General features: G+C 38.7%; 1 protein-coding gene across 1 annotated transcript in view; it reads left to right on the top strand.

Moving 5' to 3' along the window:
• The window catches only part of CMPK1 (cytidine/uridine monophosphate kinase 1), a 38,448-nt gene that overhangs the window by 12,619 nt on the left and 2,715 nt on the right, over positions 1–23,114 (top strand). The window contains exons 2-3 of the mRNA XM_035018616.1: positions 17,360–17,506; positions 22,026–22,178. Coding sequence (XP_034874507.1) covers positions 17,360–17,506; positions 22,026–22,178 — 300 coding nt within the window. The remainder of the gene's footprint in view (positions 1–17,359; positions 17,507–22,025; positions 22,179–23,114) is intronic.

Here is a 23,114-nt window from a genome sequence, read left to right as displayed (position 1 = left end):
ATGAGGTGATGCTTCTACAGTGTTCAGCACAGTACATGATACTGAGTGTATAGGTGGTAACATTTATTACTTTAGAAAAGATCTGTAGGAAAGAGATCAAAAGTAATTTGGATAAAAGTAGTTTTGGGAAGCACTATATTCTCATTGTTGGCTGTAACATAAAGTGATTGCTCGTACTGATCAGTTTATAAATTTTAGAAAATCTGGTACAGTATTTAGAGTCTATGGAATATGAAAGATCTTTGTACTTGGAGAAAATATTTGGAGTTAGCTTACATTTAAAAATCCTAGAAAGGGTGAGTGGATTTAAGGAAGTTTATAGCATAAATGCTATTTATATTCAAAATAGATTATTAGATGCCAAATGGAGCTAATGACCTAATGATGGGTTAAGTGTCATAAGCTAATACTATATATATATATATACTTTAAATGTCCTGTTATTAAAGATGTGCATATTTCTTATTTTGATTACTTTTTTATTATGCAAGTAGTATAGACACATTATTCAAAATTCAGAAAATAAAGATACATAAAAATAAGAATACAGGGGCTCGTGGGTGGCTCAGTCAGTTAAACATCTGCCTTTGGCTCAAGTCATGATCTCAGGGTCCTGGGATCAAGCCCCACATTGGGCTCCTCACTCAGAGGGCAGTCTGCTTGTCCCTCTCCCTCTGCCCCTACCCCCGCTCATGCTTTCTCTTCTCTCTCTCAAATAAATAAAATCTTTTAAAAAAAGGGGGGGGGCACCTGTGTGGCTCAGTCTGTTAAGCATCTGCCTTCGGCTCAGGTCATGATCTCAGGGTCCTGGGATCAAGCCCCACATTGGGTTCCCTGCTCGGCAGGAAGCCTGCTTTTCCCTCTCCCACTCCCCCTGCTTGTGTTCCCTCTCTACTGTCTCTGTCTGTCAAAAAATAAATAAAATCTTTTAAAAAAAAAAAAAAGTATAAAAATTACCAGTGATCTTACCATCCAGAGAAAGCTACCATCAATCACTATTTTCGGGCATATTCTTCCAGACATTTTTTTTTTTTTTTTTTTAGTAGGCTCATGCTATCTGGAAGCCTGCTTTTTCACTTATAATATCATAAACATATTACTGTGTTAATAAATATACTTTTATCATATAATCTATATAACAATATACAGTATAGATTAGATATGTTATATAATTGCCTATTTTGGAAATTTTGTTGTTCGTGATTTTTCAGAAATTGTATTTTTTTTTAAAGATTTTTATTTCAGAGAGAGCGAGGAGGGAGAGCGTGCACGCATGAGCAGGGGGAGGGGAAGGGGCAGAGGGAGAAGCAGACTCCCTGCTGAGCAGGGAGCCCAGTGCAGGGCTTGATTCCAGGACCCCGGGATCATGACCTGAGCTGAAGGCAGACGCCTAACCAACTGAGCCACCCAGGCGCCCCTGTATTCTGTTTTTTTTTTTTAAATAACTTCATTGAAATATAATTTCCATACCAAACGATTCACCCATTTGAAGTGTATAATTCAGTGGTTTTGGTATATTGCATTGTTAATTTTTTTAAATTGTGGTAAAATACAACTAAGATTTCTCATTTTAAGTGTACAGTTGAGCAGCATTAATCACATTCATCACATACATTGTGCAGCTGTCACCACTTTTCTAAAACTTCTTTGATACACAAACAGAAACTGTGCCATATAGAGATAAGTTCCCATTCCTCCCTTTTCCCAGTCCCTGTTAACCTCTGATCTACTTTCTCCCTTTATGAATTTGCCTATCTTGGGTTCTTCATACAAGTGGAATCACAATATTTGTCTTGTTGTATCTAGCTTATTTCGCTTAGCATACTGTTTTAAAGGTTCATACACATTAGCATGTGTCAGAACTTTCTTCCTTTTTATGGCTAATGTTTCATAGTATGAATATCATATTTTGTTTATCCATTTATCGGTTGTGGGACAGGGCTGCTTCCACCTTTTGGCTATTGTGAATAATGCTGCAGTGAACATTGGCATACAAGCATCTGTTTGAGTCTCTGTTTTGAATTCTTTTGGGTATATAGCTGGGAATATAATTGCTGGGTCATATGATGAGTTTCTCAACTTGTTGAGGAACTGCCAAACTGTTTTCCACAGTGGCTGTTAAGATTTTACTTTCCCATCAGTGTGTGAGGGTTCCAATTTCTTGACATCCTTACCAACACTTAATTATTTTTGGTTTAATTATAACCATCCTAGTAATGTGAAGTGGGATCTCATTGTGGTTTTGATCTGTATTTCCCTAATGACTAGCATGAGCATCTTTCCTGGACTTGTCGGTCATTTGTGTATCTTTGGAGAAATGTCTATTCAAGTCTTTGACCCATTTATTAATTGAGTTGTCTTTTTGTTGTTCAGTTATAGGAGTTCTTTATTCTAGATATTAAGAAGACTTTGTCAGATAGATGATATGCAAACATTTTATGTTTAACCTTTTGAGGAACTGCTTGACTTTCTCAAAGTGGCTGCACCATTTTACATTCCTACCTACCGGGTGTAAGGGTTCCAATTTCTTGACGTACTGGCCAACACTTCTTATTTGTTTTTTTCATTCGTTTGTTTGTTTGTTTTAAAGATTTTATTTATTTGTCAGAGAGCACAAGCAGGGGGAGCAGCAGGCAGGAGGAGAGGGAGAAGTAGGCTCCCTGCTGAGCAAGGAACCCCGATGTGGGACTCGATCCCAGACCCTGGGATCATGACCGGAGCTGAAGGCAGACGCTTAACCGACTGAACCACCCAGGCGTCCCTGTTTTGTTTTTTTAATAGCTATCCCAGTGGGTGTGAAGTGGTATCTTACTGTGGTTTTGATTTGCATTTCCCTAGTGACTAATGATGTTGAGGAACTTTCCCATATTTACCAGGCATTTGTTTTGTTTTGTTTTTTCTTTTTTTAAAATATTTTATTTATTTATTTGACAGAGAGAGACATAGTGAGAGAGTGAACACAGCAGGGGGAGTGGGAGAGGGAGAAGCAGGCTTCCCGCCGAGCGGGGAGCCCGATGCGGGGCTCGATCCCAGGACCCTGGGATCATGACCTGAGCCGAAGGCAGACGCTTAATGACTAAGCCACCCAGGCGCTCCTTGGAAGACTTTTGTATATCTGCTTTGGAGAAATGTCTGTTTGGATCCCTTGTCCTTTTTTTCTTTCTTTTTAAAATTGCATTTTAAAAATTGTCTTTGTTCATTATTTTAATTGGGTTATCTTTTTATTATTGAGTTATAAAGTTGTTTACGTATTTTAGATACAAGTCCCTTATCCAGATAGATACATGATTTGCAAATATTTTCTCCCATCCTGTGGGTTGTCTTTTCATTTTCTTGGTAGTATCCTTGGAAGCACAGTAGTTCTTAATTTTGATGAGGCCTTACATCTTGCACTTAGAACATACGGTATGCTTTCTATTGCCTATGATGCAGAGATTAAAAGACTGATAAGTAAGTTTAAAAAAGGACAGCTGGTAAGTGTATGTCTTGTACTTGGGACTGAGAGTAGGGGGTGAATGAGAGCGGGGGTAGTGGTGGATGCAAAGGAAGAGTGGGTGTAACAGATTCTTACTACTTTCTTGACTGATTCTAGGGTGTAATTGAGTCCAAGTTAAGTCAGACTAGTGGGGTGGGCGAGAGAAGTTGCCCATTTGGCAGAATGGTTTCTAGCATTCTTCCTGTTGGGTAGTTATGGCAGGAAAGAAAATTTGCCGTAAAATTTCCCATATGTTTACCACTTTTTCCCTTATAGGAAGAAATTAGTCTCTCATCAAGAACTGGGAGTCCCTTATATTCTGCTCTACATTATAAAAATGGGTACAGTTATCTGTGGCCAACATTGAATTCCAGGCTGGGCTAGGATTTGATGGCTGTGCCATCAAAAAAGTGTATTCTTAGACTGACTTTGATTGGTTGATTGTTGATGCACAATGTTACATAATTTCAGGTGTACATAGTGATTCAGCATCTCTATAGGTTATGCTGTGTCACAATAAGTGTAGTTACCATCTGTCACTGTACAATGCTATTACAGTATTATTGACTACATTCCCTATACTATATCTTCTATTCTCATAACTTATTCATTCCATAACTGGAAGCTTGTATCTCCCACTTCCCCTCACCCATTTTGCCCATCTCCCTTCCCTCTGGTAACCATCAGTTTATTCTCTGTATTTGTAGATTTGATCCTGCTTTTTGTTTATTCATTTGTTTTTCTGACTTTAATTGTAGATTCAGCAAAATGTAATGAAACTACACTTTATATCCCAAATTTTAAAAACATGTACTATCTTTAAAAGCCAAATAAATAATAGTTTTGGGATGCCTGGGTGGCTTAGTCGGTTAAGCGTCTGCCTTCAGCTCTGGTGGTGATCCCAGGGTCCTGGGATGGAGTCCCGAATTGGCCTCCTTGCTCCACGGGGAGCCTGCTTCTCCCTCTGCCTGCAGCTCCCCCTTCTTGTGCTCTCTCTCTGGCACATAAATAAATAAAATCTTTGAAAAAAAATAATGGTTTTGCTCACACTTTCTTCTATTAGCACAGGTTGGTGGACTAAAATGAAGATGATTCTTTGTTAAAGTTAAGCAAGATTAATTATGTCTAAAAAATCAGTTGAGAGAGGTTGCTTGGCACAATAAAGTTCTGAAATTGCTCCAAAGGGTTATTCTGGAGACTAGAAGTAGTATGAGTATATTGTCTTTGCCATGAAGGTGTCATTTCCAGAACAACTTGCTTATAATTTTGAACTCTAGTGCCTAGAGTAGGGCTTCTTTGGAATCGGTTTCCTTTTAAACCTTTGCTGCTGTGCCTTTTGGATTCTCTCAACTGAGTGTTGTCTCTAAATTTCCATCTGCTTCTAAGCTATAAAACTGAACTGTTTTCTGTCTCCTTCTGTAACTCTTGACTTCATGCCCACGCAGTATGTTTTTGTGTTGCTATATTATACTTTTGTTTCTCTTTTGTTTAAGGAATGGATCACTTTACAGAAAAATTTTTATTCAAACATTTGAATTAGTTTTTGCTACTCTCTACAATGATTTAGTTTTAAATTTTAAATAAATATTTGATTGTACAGGTCCTCTTTCCCTTTTTTCTTGAAATTACATTTTCTTTTAAAGATTTTTTATTTATTTATTTGACAGACAGAAAGAGCACAAGCAGGCGGAGTAGCAGGTAGAGGGAGAGGGAGAAGCAGGCTTCTCGCTGAGCAGGGAGCCTGATGCAGGGCCTGATCCCAGGACTCTGGGATCCTGACCTGAGCCGAAGGCAGTTGCTTAACCAACTGAGCCACCCAGGCGTGCCAAATTACATGTTTTTTTATATAGGGATTTTATCCTTCGTGTGAGGCTTTTTGAATTTCATTTTGCTGTTTTCTTAGAATTTTATATATACATATATATGTACTTTTTTTTTTTAAGATTTTTATTTCTAAGTAATCTCTACACCCAATTTGGGGCTTGAACTTATAACCCTTAGATCAGGAGTTACATGCTCCACTGACTGAGCCAGCCAGACGCCCCAAGGATTTTATTTTTTTTATTTTTATTTATTTATTTTATTTTATTTTTATTATTATGTTAATCACCATACATTATATCGTTAGTTTTTGATGTAGTGTTCCATGATTCATTGTTTGCGTATAACACCCAGTGCTCCATGCAGTATGTGCCCTCTTTAATACCCATCACCAGGCTAACCCATCCCCCCAACCCCCTCCCCTCTTGTTTCTCATAGTCCATAGTCTCTCATGGTCTAAGGATTTTATAGTAATAAAACATTTAAATCATTAATTTTTCTTTGTGGTATTTGCCATTTAGAGATGTGTAGGTAGTATATATGCTTTATGTAAAAGCATATATATTAAATTAAAACTTTAAAAAGCTTATATGTATATGTGTACATTATAAAAGATTCAAACATTTTGAAAGTGCATAAAGTAAAAATGAAAGTTCTCCTTAATCAACCTCAGAGTACTCCTTATGTAATCACTTAAAAAATTTTTTGTGTGTGTTTCTGGTCTTTTTTTAATGTAGGCTCCACACCCAACCTGGGGCTCCAGCTCATGACACTGAGACTAAGAGTAGCGTGCTCTACTGACTGAGCCAGCCACGCACCCCTCTGGTCCTTTTTTTGATGTATCTCTACACAGATATAATGCATGCACACCTATGTGCACACACCTTGCTTGTTGTTTTGTGACTTGCATATTTTTGCTTAACAGTGTATCTTGGATAGCTTTCCATATAGATAGCTCTGCTTCATTCGTAATACATACAGTGATCTATTTAACCTCTTGTACATTGGTGAACATTTTGATTTTGTTTACAAATGATGCTGTGAACATTCATGTACAGAATGTCTTTTTTTTTTTTTTAAGATTTTATTTATTTGACAGAGCACAAACGGGGAGTAGCAGGCAGAGGGAGAGGGAGAAGCAGGCTCCCCGCTGAGCAAGGAGCCCGATGTGGGACTCTATCCCAGGCCCTGGAACCATGACCTGAACAGAAGGCAGATGCTGGGGGCGCCTGGGTGGCTCAGTCGTTAAGCGTCTGCCTTCGGCTCAGGTCAGGATCCCGGGGTCCTGGGATCGAGCCCTGCATGGGGCTCCCTGCTTGGCAGGAAGCCTGCTTCTCTCCCTCTCCCACTCCCCCTGCTTGTGTTCCCTCTCTCGCTGTGTCTCTCTCTGTCAAATAAATAAAATGTTTAAAAAAAAAAAGGCAGATGCTTAACGGGTTGAGCCACCCAGGCCTCCCTGTACAGAATGTCTTCATGCGCATGTGCAACTCTTTCAGTAGCAACAGCTCCTAGAGACAGAAGTACTGAGCCAGAGGGTGTGTAAACTTAAATTCTGATAGATTCTGCTACATTGCCCTCTAAAAAGGCTGAACCAGTTCACATTCTTACAAAGTATGAGGATGCTGTTTTTTCCCCACCCCACCCTCCATTCTTGCCATAGCCAGATAGAGCAGTCTTTTTATTTTAACCAATCTGATGGGTGGAAAATGGAATCACATTGGTTTGTTTTTGTTTTTAAGATTTTATTTATTTATTTGACAGAGACACAGTGAGAGAGGGACCACAAGCAGGGGGAGTGGGAGAGGGAGAAGCAGACTTCCCGCGAAGCAGGGAGCCTGGTGCGGGGCTCGATCCTAGGACCCCGGGATCATGACCTGAGCTGAAGGCAGACGCTTAACTGAGCCACCTAGGTGCCCCGGAATCACATTGTTTTAATTTGCATTTTCATGATTACCAGTGAATTAAGCATCTCTTCTTTTCTTTTCTGTGAATTGTTTATTCTTATTGTTTGCCCATTTCTGTATTGAGGTTTTTTTCTTTGTTAGTATGATCTCTTTATGTACAGTATGTATTATTACCCCTTTCACCTTTGTATGGTGAAAACATTTTCTTCTAGGCTCTTGCTTGTTATTTGATTATATTTATGATATCTTTCTTTGTTCCAAAGTTTTTATTATTTATTTGGTCAGACATAAGTCTCAGCTGACTTGGTTCTTGTTTTAGAATGCCTTTTTTATATCTCAAGATTATTTTTCTCTAGTACTGTCATAGGGTTTTTTCCTTGTGTTGTTTTAGTTTTCATATAGTATGATGCAGGATTCTGATTTAATTTTTTCCCAGATGAGTAGGTAGTTGCACAAGTATCATTTATTAAATAGTTAATCTTTTCCTCATTGATTTTTATTTCATTAAAAAAATTTTTTTAATATTTTATTTATCTGACAGACACAGCAAGAGAGGGAACACAAGCAGGGGGAATGGGAGAGGGAGAAGTGGGCTTCCCACCAAGTAGGGAGCCTGATGCAGGGCTCAATCCCAAGACCCTGAGATCATGACCAGAGCTGAAGGCAGATGCTTAACGACTGAGCCACCCAGTCGCCCTTAAGTTTTTTTTGTTTTTTTTTTAAGATTTTATTTATTCGAGAGAGAGAGCGAGAGTGAGCACAAGTGGGGGGTAGGCAGAAGGAGAGGGAGAAGCAGACTCTCAGTTGAGCAGGGAGCCCAACGTGGGGCTCAATCCCAGGACTCTGAGATCAAGACCCAAGCAGAAGGCAGATGCTTAACTGACTGAGCCACCCAGGTGCCACTTCATTTAAGTTTTCTTTAACTTTTTTTTTTTTTTAAGTACTCTCTGTGCCCAACGTGGGGCTCAAACTCAGGACCCCGAGATCAAGAGTTGTATGCTCTACTGACTGAGCCAGCCAGCCACTCCCCTTATTGGTTTTTAGATGCTAAGTCTATCGTTTCTTTTTAAAGATTTTACTTATTTATTTAAGAGACAGAGCACGAGAGCAGGGTGAGGGGCAGAGGAAGGAGCATACTCTCTGCTGAGCAGGGAGCCTGATGTGGGGCTGGATCCCTGGGACTCTGGGATCACTACCTGAGCTGAAGGCAGCTGCTTAACCAGCTGAGCCACCCAGGCACCCCAAGTCTATCATTTATTGAAATCCCATTTACACCTGGGTCGGTTTTGGGACTGTTGAGTCTCATTGTTCTGTTTGCGTATTTTTATACTAGTGTTATACTGTTTTAATTACTATAGTTTTATAATATGCTACCTGGTAGGACAAGTTTCCACTTGTTGTTATTAAAATTATTTTCAGGTTTGGCCATTCTGCTCACAGTTACTGTCTGATAAACTTGAGAATCAGTTCATTCTGTTTCATTAAAAAAATTAATTCCAGTTGAATTTTGATTGAGGTTGCAATAAATTCATAGATTAATTTGTGGAATTTTAAAATATTTACAGTATTGCGTCTTTCTGTTCAGGAACACAGAAGCACAGAATGCCTTCTTTTTACTTATTTATTTTTTTAAAATATTTATTTTTTTAAGTAAACTCTTTGCCCAGTGTGGGACTTGAACTCATGACCCTGACAATGAGAGTCACACGCCCTTCCAATTGAGCCAGCCAGATGCCCCAAATGCTTTCTTTTTGTGATAATGGTTTTAAGGGTTTTTAATTTCTTTATATGATTTTTATACATTAGTTTTAGGTTTAATCCTAAATTTAAGTTTTTATTGCTGTTTTGAATAGGATCTTTTAAAATGTATATTTTCTAATTATTGCTAGTTGATTGGAAAGCTATTGATCTGTTTGTTTATAAGCAAGATAAATTCCTGTTCTCATAAATTTTTTTTTTTTTTAAAGATTTTATTTATTTATTTGACAGAGAGAGACACAGCGAGAGAGGGAACACAAGCAGGGGGAGTGGGAGAGGGAGAAGCAGGCTTCCCGTGGAGCAGGGAGCCTGATGTGGGGCTCGATCCCAGGATCCTGGGATCATGACCCGAGCCAAAGGCAGACGCTTAACGACTGAGCCACCCAGGCGCCCCAAAAGACTAGCAGTTTTTTGTTTTTTAAAGATTTTATTTATTTATTTGAGAGAGAGAATGAGAGAGAGCAAGCACATGAGAGGGGGGAAGGTCAGAGGGAGAAGCAGACTCCCTGCCGAGCAGGGAGCCCGATGCGGGACTCGATCCAGGGACTCCAGGATCATGACCTGAGCCGAAGGCAGTTGCTTAACCAACTGAGCCACCCAGGCGCCCCATGTTCTCATAAATTTTTTAATGTACTCAAATATATCTCTGCTGCCAATTTTTGGAGCCTCTGTTTGAGGCTATTTGCATAGTGGATTGGATTGTCATTTATCATACTATACTTGTTCTGTAGTTATTCGTTGACTTTGCTCCTTTCTTGTGTACATTTGTATGCTGTTGAGCCTGTTTGGTAGTTCTTTTCCTTAATTAGTATGTAATTTGTAGTTTAGCCGCTGATTATTTTGGACTTTGCTCCAGGAATAATCTGAATGTGTTTGTCTAACTTCTCCCTGACGTGAATGCTCTCATAGTAGGTCTTAAATCTAGCAATGTAGACCATGTATTTAGGAGTATGTTCTTAAGGAGATGCCTCTAGTTGTAATAGCTAATAACAATACTTTGCTGTAGCTGATAGTGTAGTGTAGATATTATTTCTGATAGTATAGATATTGTGTTTTAGAAATGAAGAAGCTGAGATCTAAGAAAGGTTACATAATTTTCCAGTGTCACACAGGGTTGTGACAGAGTTTAGTCTTAAAACTAATCCCTTAACTTTCAGGTCAGTGTTCCAAGGATGTGACTTCATGCAAAGCTCTTATGTCCTTGTGGTTCTTGCTGAATACTTTGTTTCTCTAAGTGCATTTCTCCATTAGTTTGATAATTTTGCAGATGCTCAAATGCTGTTTGTATATATTATTGAATTCAGAGTTTGGTATCCTTTGCACATTTTACTCAAGAGTGGATTTGTAAATCCAAATAAATTCTAGCCCTTAAGGAGAACCTGAGCTGTTAAAATGTTGTTATTTTGTGATGAGGCTTTTTACAAATTGCATTCTCAAATAGTTATATCTCTTAGGGTGACTTTATTACTTTTGGTATTCCGTAGGTAATGATATTCTGATTTTAATGTTATTCACTTTTTAAAAATAATATATACAATTAGGCTTGCTTAATATTTTAAAAGCCTCTCTTTTCTAATGTGAAATAGAGGCAAGGGCTTCATATGAATGGTTTGATATATGTCCTCCAAGTGTTTTCACAGGAAATGACTTAACTGAACTCTAGGTTCTTATGCCACCTGCAACAATATTTGGGTTGTAGTGGTATGAGTGTATAGCTTGTAGACCCTACAGTGACTGTATGAATTGATCATTCAGTTAACAAGATCAGAGAATGTTTTCTAAGATTAACAAGACTTCTGTGCCTGTTCATTAGTGTTGAAAGTTTTCAAATTATTGCTTCTGAGCTCCTGGAATCCCAGGAGGTTTCTGGGCCTGGTCTTCATCTTTGACCATTTTCCATCTCCTTGTAATGTAGGGAATACAGATTGATTAAGAATGGGTGAGATGAATTAAAAGAGAAGTACTGGAAATGACCAACTGGAATGAAATTGGAGTGTGAAAATTCCAGTTCACAGGCTGTAGGGGCCATTCGGTATGTAAATCAGGTACCCAAATCCTCAGTTATCTGAGAGCCTTTTGCAAACTGTTAGAGGGATATGCAGGCTTACACAGGTGGGGAAACAGTGTTGGGTGGCTTCTAACTCACCCTTGCTTTAAGTTTTATATATTGTTCTGTCTTCTTGCCACCTGCTCTGAAGAATCAACTTCTTCCCCAAGCAGACGGTGCTGGTAAAGACTGAATTCCTTAGGAAAAGTTGTTCAAGTATGAAGAATTACCTTATTAGTTAATAGTAGGGCTCCGGTCACTTTATATATGCAGGTCACTATTACATCCTATTTACCTTCCCTGAATCAGCACATGACCTGGCACTTCCTAGACACTCAGTAAATATTTATGGATTTAAAGTAAGTTCCAGGGGCGCCTGGGTGGCTCAGTCGTTAAGCCGTCTGCCTTCAGCTCAGGTCATGATTCCAGGGTCCTGGGGTCGAGCCCCACATTGGGCTCCCTGCTCAGTGGGAAACCTGCTTCTCCCTCTGCTTGTGTTCCCTCTCTCGCTGTGTCTCTCTCTGTCAAATAAATAAATAAAAATGTTTAAAAAAAAAATAGAGTAAGTTCCAAGGATTGCCTGAATTAAAGTTTTCTTATATGAAGAGCAGAACATCGAGGAAAATGAATAGTGCTATAATTGTGTGCAGCTGAATGGATTATATCCCTCCTCTTTTCAGAATATAAGCTTTTAAAATATCACTCTTTAATTAGAAAAAGAAGTATGCTTCATGTTAATTTAAAATCTGTCTGTTAAAGCTTTTTGTTTAAGAAAAGATTTAGCTCAGTTTATAACTTCCATAGTTTATAGTTAATATGTAGATTAGCAATTAAATAGGCGTATGAAATACAATGAATACATTTGGAAATACAGTGAGGGCACACTAAAAATGAGATTGTAAATCCTCTAGCAACTTAAGTCAACTATTACACTCAGCTTTTCTCACACTGGATAGTCTTTTTTTTTTCTTTTAATGCTAACCTTTCTTTAATGGTGATTATAGGGAAGACCCTTTTTCAAACCCTCTGTGGGTGAAACTGGAAGGAACCTTAAACATTTGACCAGTTTTAAGCATCTGGGCACTGTGTCGGTTTTTACATTCAAAGTAATGTAAGTTCCCCAAGACTGGCAGATTCTGTTCTTGGAAGATCCTTATCAATTTAGAGTAATTGGAAAAAGTTCTATTGGAAAGCCTTTGAAATGAATGATAGGCGTACATAAAATGTTGCTGGGAGGCTGTAGGCTCTAAAGCTGTTGTTTGCAACAAGCACCAGACTGGTGAGTATGGATGGCTTTGGATAGTCCTTGCAGCATTTCTAGGTGTTTTGCTGAAGGTGCATTGTTGATAGTACATAACCAAAATTAAGATTTTAAGGTTCACTAATATTCTAGGGAATGCAAAATACACTTAGCCTTAAATGCTTCATAGATGTGTCCACTATTTAAAGGACACCCAATAATTTTAACACACACAGTTGCATTAAAAATATATTTATATCTAATATATCTATGTGCCCTTTCTTGTGAGGCTGAGAAGCAGTCCCGTGGTACTTTCTTTTTTTTTTTTTTTAAAGATTTTATTTATTTATTTGACAGAGACAGTGAGAGAGGGAACACAAGCGGGGAGAGTTGGAGAGGGAGAAGCAGGCCTCCCGCTGAGCAGGGAGCCCGATGCGGGGCTCCATCCCAGGACCCCGGGATCATGACCTGAGCCAAAGGCAGACGCTTAACCGACTGAGCCACCCAGGTGCCCCCGTGGTACTTTCTTTCTTTTTTTTTTTTTTTAAAGATTTTATTTATTTATTTGACAGAGAGAGACACAGTGAGAGCAGGATCACAAGCAGGGGGAGAGGGAGAAACAGGCTTCCCGCGGAGCAGGGAGCCCAATGCGGGGCTCAATCCCAGGACCCTGGGATCATGACCTGAGCCAAAGGCAGAGGCTTAACGACTGAGCCACCCAGGCGCCCCCCCGTGGTACTTTCTAATTGCCACACTAACTGGAGGAGGTGTCTGGCATCTGGATCTCTTCTTGCCTCCAAGGACTTGTCATTTATGCATCATTTTTACCCTTTTTTTTTTTTTAAAGATTTTATTTATTTATTTGAGAGAGACCACGAACTGGGGCAGGGGGGTGCAGGGGGGGAGGCAGAGAGGGAGGGAAAAGCAGGCTCCCTGCAGAGCAGGGACCCCTATGTGGGGCTTAATCCCAGAGCCCTGGGATCATGACCTCAGCCCAAGGCAGACACTTAACCTTAATTGACTGAGCCAGCCCAGGCACCCCACATCAGTTTTATCTTGAACTCTTTTTTGTTGTTGTGGTTTTGTTTTTGATCGTTTTTATTGTTGTTTTTGTTCACATAGAACCACGTTACCCAAATTAAGAAAGAAGGATGATTGCTAAGAAGTGAAAGAAGTCCGTCAAGATGATTGGAGATTTGATATCATAAAGTTGTCAGCATTCACTTAGTAAAATAGAGTGCCATTCTGTCCTTATTGAGAACATGGTGCTTTTTTTTTTCTCCCTCCAAATCTTAGTATGTGGTTTATGAAAATTTATTGAGTTGTTTTTTTCGGTTTCTTAAAGGAGAAAATGAAAGTAAAAAGTTTAGACCATTACTCTAAATGAATTGAGTTTATATATTTGTCACTAGAAAACTATTTTTATTTTTTTAGTTGAATAGTAGCTTGTAATTGTATTTATTGTATTTTATAGTATTTATAACCTGCTGTGGTTTTGAATGTTATTCTTAAGACTGCAGTTAGTGACCCACTAGGTTTTAATTGCTAGGAAATTTCAGAGAATGTGAAAAAGTTTTGGTTAAGCCTAGGAAATAGCCATTCTTGCTTTCCTCAAAATTGGCATCCCTGACTACTTAATGACAACAGAATGCTTTAAAAACATGCTCCTTAAAGTCTAACTGTTATTAAAATACCATAATAGCTAGTGTGTAAGTGATAGTTGCTTTTTTGTTGTAGAAACTCTGTGGTAAAAGGAAAGCTTCAGCAAAATCCTAAAGAAAAATATAGTATAAAAAAGCAGTAAATAGAGGATTTCTAAAAATGGAATGTGGATGAGAAATAGGAAGACACATGTATAGATCTGACATGGTTATATTTATTTAGATTCCTTGTTTCCTTAGACTTTGCAGATAAGGTTGTTTTCTCTCTTTTTGACAAACTATGTGTAATTGTTTTTTAAAATATCATTTGTATACCTCTACAGTTTACGCCTGGTTTCTCTTTTTAAAAAGTAATATGCCAAAACCCATTTTAATGCAATATAAAGCTTGCAAATTTGAGTACACCAGTGTCAGGAAATCAACACCTATGTACTGATTTCTAGATTAGTAGCTGGACTTCTAAATGTATGTTGTTCATGCAGCAGAGGCAGTCCCTACAGAGCAGTCTGCGTAGTTGGGTGTTTCACTAAGCATTTGCCATTGTTTAGTACTGTTTGTCTCTGCATTTATTCAATATTACCATATGCTATAATCTCTAGACCAGATGAGAATATCCAGCAAGCATAAACTTCCAAGTAGGAAACAAAGTAAGCTGTAGAAAATGGAGCTGCTATAAAATTTTATAGACACTAGTTGCAGAATGCTTTTTGAAAATTATAATAGTGAGTGGGAACGTGGGTCACGCCTCATTTTTTATAGTCTTTTCTACACCCATCTTTCAGAAGTTTCCTTATGCTTGGTGATCAAAGTAGCATTTAGAAATGGTGTGGTGTGGAAATAATTTTAGAATAACAGTTTAAATAATTAAACATTTTGTATTTCCATTTTCTGTAAACCATGGGAGGGTTTTTTTTTTTTTTAAGCCTATTACAACGACAAAATACACTTTTGATTATTCTAATGGAATGGGCTGTATGACTAAGAGACACGAGTGACACTGTGGTTTTGTTTCTTCTCATCCAACGTTATGCCCAATTTTAGTCAGCAAATAAACTGTTTAGAGTTTGTTTTCCTTTGCTGACTGCCTTGCCGCTTGCTTGCTTACTTTAGTCAGTGAGAACAAGCTAGCCAACAATGTTTAGAATCAAAAAGGGGGTAAAGAATGTATGGCTTCTGCAATCCAAAAAAAGAAGTCTCACCATAATCTGTGTAATTGAGAGCTTTCATGAACTGTGCGATTGAAACATTCTACTTTAAAATGGGAGTGGGAATGTGGGCTTCATCAAATCTTAATATTGAAATTAATAAATTTAAGACATTAAATTTTTATTATGCACTTAACTATGGATGAGATAAAAACCCATTTAGGGAGTCTTAAGAATTTGGGGTGAGATGATTGTTGTAACTGAAAATTGAATATAGTTCTGAGTGCTCTGATATTTGAAAGTAAAAACTTTTTTTTAATATAAAGTGTTCTTTTTATTTACTTATTTAAAAAATCTCTTTAAAGATTTTTATTTGAGAGAGAAACAGTGAGATCGAGCAAGTGGTGGGAGGTACAGAGGGAGAGAGACAAGCAGGCTCTGCGCTGAGCATGGAACCAACTTGGGGCTCAATCTCATGACCCTGAGATCATGACCAGAGCCGAAATCAAGAGTCCTCGGCTTAACTGATTGAGCCACCCAGGCGCCCCAAAAACGTTTTCTTTTTTTTTTTTTTAAAGATTTCATTTATTTGACAGAGACACAACGAGAAAAATAACACAAGCAGGGGGAGTGGGAGAGGGAGAAGCAGGCTTCCTGCGGAGCAGGGAGCCCAATGCGGGGCTCGATCCCAGGACCCTGGGATCATGACCTGAGCCAAAGGCAGACGCTTAACACCTGAGCCACCCAGGTGCCACCCCCAAAACGTTTTTAAAAATAGATTTTATAGTTCTTTTGATTTAATAACAGGGAATGTGTATGTTCATGTGGCGGAAGAAGCTTTTCATTATTCAGAATTGTTTCTTAGATCTGCATTGTTTTTTCATTCCAGTCATGGGGAAATGGCAGAACAACACTATAGCATCTCATATGACTTAGTTCAACTATTACCCTATACCCTGACCTAATGCATCATTTGTAGTCCTACATAATAATGATCATCGCAATCATAATAATACTATTCTACTGACCTTTCATAGGCTTTTCATACCTGTTATTTCACTTAAGCCTCTTGATTGGTCTTTCCATAGAAACCATTAAAGTGAGTACACATGCAGGTCTGTGCATGTATATGTGTGTGTGTGTGTATGTATATATAGAATATAAAAATGGCATATATATACATATAAAAATGCTTCTAGATTATTTAAGATAAGTATCTTCATAATGGCAAGAAGGTAATTGATGACTTTTATCTCATACTATGCGTCAGGCTCTTGGTAGGCAGTTTATGTACGTTATCTCATTCAGTCATCACCACTAACTTATAAAATAGGTATCTGTATTCCCATTTTACAGATGAGACCTCTAGTTGCAACTAGAGAAGGAGGAGATGGACTTTTAAGAATGGTAAGGAAGGTACTGGTCTAGGTAGAGAGACTGTGGTACTTGAAGACACTGTTTGATTATGTGACCACTTTCAAGGGTGGTCAGGAAAGTTAATTTTGTGGAGGAGGTAGGACTTGTGCTATTTACCAAGAAAGGGAACAGACCAGAAAAACAGGGTTAGTGTAAATGCTGATGAATTCAGTTTAGATGTGCTGAGTTTAAGGAAGGGAAGCATTTTGTAGAAGGTGGGTATAGCCAGCAGTGGTGAGTTTTTGTTTTTTTGTTTTTTTTTTTTTGCCTTGAATTATATAGGTTTTTGTTAGGCATTTCTTTGGACATTATTAATGACATTTAAACTTTGTGTTTCTGAAGGATTACAATGAAATGTTAATGCTTGAATAGTTACATAAATTTTGGGATGATTTCTTGGTGTGTGAACATTATAGCTACCATGCCCTACCAGGTTAAGAATGTTTTTTAAGCAAACTTGATTGTATGAAATCTCTTAAAATTTGTTTATTAGTTTAATATACAAGCAAATCTTATTTATTGTAGAAAAGTTAGACTATAGAAATTAACATGAAGGAAAAAAATTGATAGTCCTACCACTGGGTTGAATGTGTTCTTTTTTTTTTTTTTTTTGAGAACAAGAGAGAGGGAGAGAGAGAGCGAGCGCGTGCGTGTGCGCACGTGTGAGCCAGGGGAGGAGCAGAGGGAGAGGGACAAGTAGATGCCACACTGAATGCAGAGGGAGAGGGACAAGCAGACGCCACACTGAGTGCAGAGCACTGAGACGTGAGGCTCGATCCGAAATCATGACCTGAGCCGAAATCAAGAGCCGGATGCTCAACCGACTGAGCCACCCAGGCATCCCTGGGTTGAATGTATTCTGATTTTTTCCCCTATGTGTTGTTTCTTTCAGAAATATGGTTACACACACCTTTCTGCAGGAGAACTTCTTCGTGATGAAAGGAAGAACCCAGATTCACAGTATGGTGAACTCATTGAAAAGTACATTAAAGATGGAAAGATTGTGCCAGTTGAGATAACCATCAGTTTGTTAAAGAGGGTAAGGAGTGTGAATGCCAACCAGTTTAAACCAGCAAGGAAATAAGAAACTAAATCTGCCTTTCCTTTGAGTAATGAAAAAAAAAATGAGAGTACTAAATTTCTTTTTTTTTTATTTGAGAGAGAGAGAATGAGAGACAGAGAGCATGAGAGGGAGGAGGGTCAGAGGGAGAAGCAGACTCCCCGCTGAGCAGGGAGCCCGATGCGGGACTCGATCCAGGGACTCCAGGATCATGACCTGAGCCGAAGGCAGTCGCTTAACCAACTGAGCCACCCAGGCACCCGAGAGTACTAAATTTCTTTCTTGTGGTAGGTGGTCATGCTGTTTGAGAATGGTAGTACTGGTCATTCTCCTTTCACTTGGGAAGAAATTGGACAGTAGCAAGCATTCTCTGCCTTGATCTAGGATCAGCTAGCTCAGCTTCACAACCATGTGTGTGTCCTTGATCCTTCCCCAACATGCAGTGTCTCACTTCCATTTCTGTTTCTTCTTCCTTTTCTCCTTCCCCTCCTCCTCTTCTTCCCGCCTCCTTTCCCTTCTCTGTTTCCTTGTAAGCCTTCTTTCTTCCCTCCCTCCTTTCCTTCCTTCCTTCCCTTTCTTCCTTTTTCAACCATGACCCTCCTGTTGCCGTTTTCTCAATTTTGTTGTCCTTTTGTGGTGAATGTGTCACCATCTTCAGTATGAAATACGGAGATTAACAGCTATCAAAATATGTCCCATCTTAAAAACAGGTATCTTGCATTTATGTGGCATCTCTCCATTATAGATTCCCAAGACGAATTATTAACAGGTATTTTCACATATAAGAAACAATGAAAGAGAAATGCAAGAGCGAGAACAGCAAGAAATAGTTGAAACCCAGTGGAAGAGAGATATATGAGCACTTGGATGAAACCACAGAAACTTGAGGAGGAGGAGGAGTGACTCATTTACACACATTCTTACCTTTTGTTTCAGAGATGGGAGTAATGTGCTTCTATTCCAGAATATATCCTCTCTCCCTATTCTCTCTCTTTTTTTTTAAGATTTTATTTATTTGACAGGGAAAGAGACAGCCAGAGAGGGAACACAAGCAGGGGGGAACAGGAGAGGGAGAAGCAGGCTTCCCGCTGAGCAGGGAGCCTGATGTGGGGCTCGATCCCAGGACCCTGGGATCATGACCTGAGCCAAGGGCAGACGCTTAAGGACTGAGCCACCCAGGCACCCCCTCTCTCCCTCTTCTCTAGATTTAATGCCCTTTCTCCACTTTATCACTAAACATTGTGTAAAAGTGGTCTACAGTTTTCACTTTCTACTCTTCAACGCTTTGTAGTGAGGTTCTACTTCCATCTTCATTGAAACTGTTCTTGCTGTTGTTACCAGTGATCTTCCTTCTAAAATCTAGGGGATATTTTTAGTCATTTTTCTTTTTTTTTTTTTTTTAAAGATTTTATTATTTATTTATTTATTTGACAGAGAGAGAATGAGAGAGAGAGCACATGAGAGGGGGGAGGGTCAGAGGGAGAAGCAGACTCCCCGCCGAGCAGGGAGCCCGATGCGGGACTCGATCCCGGGACTCCAGGATCATGACCTGAGCCGAAGGCAGTCGCTTAACTGACTGAGCCACCCAGGCGCCCTTTAGTCATTTTTCTTATAGCATTTAACTCTATCCACTGTCTTTTCAAAACTTCTTTGTTCTCTGTGACACCATTTTTCTTGATTCTTTCCTGCTTCAACAGCTGTTGTTTCTTACGTCTCCTTGCAAGTTTCCTAAACCATGATGTTCTCCAGGTTTTATCCATGGTTCTCCTCTTGTTTTTTGTATTTCATGCTGGATGCTTTTAGCCATGCCAAGGCTTTCATTATACTAACAAATGCTAAAATCTATAGCTCTAACACACACCTTTTTTCTGAACTTCAGACCTACATTTCTAATTACTAGACATCCATCTGAATATTTGACAAGTGTCTCAGCGTATCAATGTATCATCTAAAGTGTGATCACCCTTTATCTCCTGTCCTGGTTAATGGTTCCACCATCTGTGCCCAAGCCAGAAATCTGGGGACCATCCTGTATTTTTCACCTCTTTCTCACTTTCCCAGATCAATTCAGTGAGCAGATCTTCCAGTTATCTTTCTCTTAACCCTCTTTGACTTAGTGTTTTTTCTCTATTACCACTGTCACCTTAATTCAGATCCTCTTTTCCTTACCTGGAGCCTCTTTATGAGTCTTTTTGCCTTTAATCCATGCTTGTCCCCTTCTAATTCACCCTTCATGGTGCTGTCAGGGTGATTTTTTTTTTTGAGGGGGGAGAGGGGAGAGAGAATCTCAAGCAGGCTCCACACCCAGTGCGGAGCCCATCATGGGGCTTGATCTCACAAACCTGAGATCACGACCTGAGCCAAAATTAAGAGTCAACGCTCAACAGACTGAGGAACCCAGGCACCCCAGTCAGTGTGATTTTTTTCCAGAAGGTGATGATAAGCATATTCTGCTTAAAATTCCTTAGTGGTCCTCGGTTGCTTCCAGAATAAAAACCAGTTCCTTAGTGTGGCATAATAAGCTCTTCTTTAATCTTGCCCCTACCTACTTTCTAGTCATATCTCCCACCTAATATTCAGCTGCCTCAACTTACTTGAGATTCATCAAAGCTATTATGCTTGCTCATTTCTGAGCCTTTATATATTCAGTTTACACTGTCTGGAGTACCTTGATCCCCGTCTGCTTGCCACTTCATTATTTAGGACTCAGTTCCACTGCCACCTCTCGTAAAGCTCTCTCAGGCTGTCTTCCAGGTAGTTTGTGCTTTATTTCTTTGTTTTATCATAGCATCCTTTCATATGTCCTCCTAGAACTTAGCACATTTCTTTACACATATTTATTACCTGCTGAACCATGAGCCCCCCAAGAGCCATGTCACTGCCCATGTTCCCTGGTAATAGGCCTTCAGTAAATGTATGTTGAGTGAGTAGAATATTGATGCACCTCTTCAGATATCTTCCTCTACCATAATTGGGGTAGAAATGCTATAGGACGGGACCAAAAACATTCTGTGAAAGTTTTGTATTATTGGAGAATATTGGAGAAGCAAATGCTGGGACAAAGCCAATCCTCAGATGAAGGAATTAGAGGGCCTGACAGCCCTTGTTCTTCTTGAGGAATAAGGAGATAGTTTGAGTACTGAGGGGACTGGCTGTTGGTTAGCTTTGGAATAGAGGCTTCTCCAGAGTTGGTCATTGTCACGCATCAGTGCATACCCCATGGTGGCTGGCAGTGGTGAGGATTTGGAGACTAGAGATCTGCATCTCCCATTCACATATTTCAACATTCTGGCCTCAGACTTTGGGGGAGGATGGTGAAGCGTGCTACTCTTGCTGTCTTCCTTGACTGAATTCTTTTCCTCTGCTACCTGTGTTATGGGGTAGCTAGTGGCAGTTAAAGTTTAATTAGCTTCAGTCAAAAATGTATTAACTTTTATGCTAATAATTAATGCTAACAATATCTTTACATTTGTCCAAAGCTTTGTGCAATTGGACTTGAATTGTGGAGAATCTGAATACCTGCAGAAGCAGCATACTTCTTCCTACAGCAAAATGACTTGGGAGTGGGGAGGGGAAGGCAAGATAGGGTCTCTAGTGGCTGGAGCAAAGGTACTAGTTAATGCTTATTTCTTTTTCTTTTTGCTGTTCATAACTTTGTGAATGTATATGTGAAAGTAATAAATGCTTACTGTAGAAAACTTAGAAACTGCAGAAAAAAATTTTATGTGTGTCTGTGTATAAATTGGGAAGGGGTACATACCTGTAACTCCACCAACTTGCTACATTGGATCATTTCATTTAAGTCTTTTTTTTTTTTCTTTCTATGCACCCTCCACTCTTTACTAATGATGTAGGGAATAATAATAACAAAACAAACACTCATATCTCCACCACCCTGCTTGAATAATTGCATTTTTGTTGGAGGGGAGGGGGTTGGGGGGATGAGGTAACTGGGTAATGGACATTAAGGAGGGCATGTGATGTAATGAACACTGGGTGTTATGTAAGACTGATGAATCACTGAACTCTACCTCTGAAACTAATAATATACTATATGTTAATTAATTGAAATTTAAGTAAAAATAAAATAGTGTTAAAAAAAAGGACTTCTCTACCCTTTCACCCCATTTTTCAACTAATCTTTTTGCTGCCAATTTAAAATGAATAGAATTCTGTGCCTCTTTATATTTTAATTTCTTGTGTTGTCAGTCAGCATTTTGTAGTCATTTATTAATACCTACCTTATGAGCTTTTTTTTTTTTACATTTCTGCTTATGCTTCATTGTTTCAAATACCCCCTCAAATGGACATCATTCCTGAGTCAAACCTTTTCTTACACCCTCACCCCATAAACCTTGTAAAACTAGTCACTCCTTCAGTTAGGCTACTTTTGTACCTAGCATATGCTTTTATTAAACATGTTAACACTGAAAAAAAAGAAAAAGAGAAATTGCATTTTGTTGATGTCCTGTTGAACCTAAATCTTCTTTTCTTTTAGGAAATGGATCAGACAATGGCTGCCAATGCTCAGAAGAATAAATTCTTGATTGATGGGTTTCCAAGAAATCAAGACAACCTTCAAGGTTGGAACAAGACCATGGATGGGAAGGCAGATGTGTCTTTCGTTCTGTTTTTTGACTGTAATAATGAGGTAATGAAGACCTTCATCTGCTCACATGGGCTTTAACCAATTGATGGTCAACTATTAGAGAAAGACAAAGTGACTTTTTACTTATATTTACATTTTATATTGGCAGCAGTTTTACTTTGAACTAATAAATTGGATGGATGGAACAGCACTGTCTTGCTGTTGGACTACTAAAAACTATTTGGCATCAGCAACGTAGTGGACCTAAAATTTGCTTTATTTTCAAGATAACAAGTATTTGCTTTGTTTTTAAGTAAGAATTGACTTGTACAATAATGTTAGGTAATGAAGCTGCGCTGTTACCTCTTAGGTATGCACTCTTACCAGAGAGTATTGCCTTAGGATGTTAGGGAAACATTTTGGGGAAGTTGGGAAAACTTTCTATTTTAAAGAAACATATAGGATAGCTTGATTTGGGGGGGAAAAAAAGATAGCTTGATTTTTATCTTCTAAGAGTAAAATACCTTTCTTCTTGAAAAAAGCAGGAAAGCGTTCTTTTTCTTCCTGGTACTTCTAATAACATACCCAGACATACCTTTGAATAACTAAATGAATTTCTCAGGATCATTTAATTAAAAGACCTGACTGTTTGACAGCTGTAATATAACTTCATTAAATTAATGCCAACAGCCTGAAAGAATAAGAATCTAAAGTACTGCCTTGAAGGAAGTTGGCTATTCTTGGGTTGAATTGCAAATGTGCCTCTGGTGGAGAGACTTGCTGCAGCTTTGAGTTGTTTTAAAATCTAACTCTCTTTTTCCAACCCCCAAAAATATGTTTTCACTTATTCTTCAAAGTGAACTTTAGAATGTTACCGCAGCTTTATAACTAAGGAATGTTTATTCACGATTAACAAGGGATACTTTATTCAAATGCAAATTTGTTGATTCTTAAATATTTGGATATTTATGGAATTACCAAAAAGTAAGCAAATGGAAC

The sequence above is a fragment of the Mirounga leonina genome, unplaced genomic scaffold, assembly GCF_011800145.1.
Source record: "Mirounga leonina isolate KUSES-001 unplaced genomic scaffold, KU_Mleo_1.0 Mir_173, whole genome shotgun sequence".
Taxonomy (NCBI): Eukaryota; Metazoa; Chordata; class Mammalia; order Carnivora; family Phocidae; genus Mirounga; species Mirounga leonina.
Note: the sequence above shows the minus strand (reverse complement) of the source record. Positions and strands in the feature narration are given on the sequence as shown.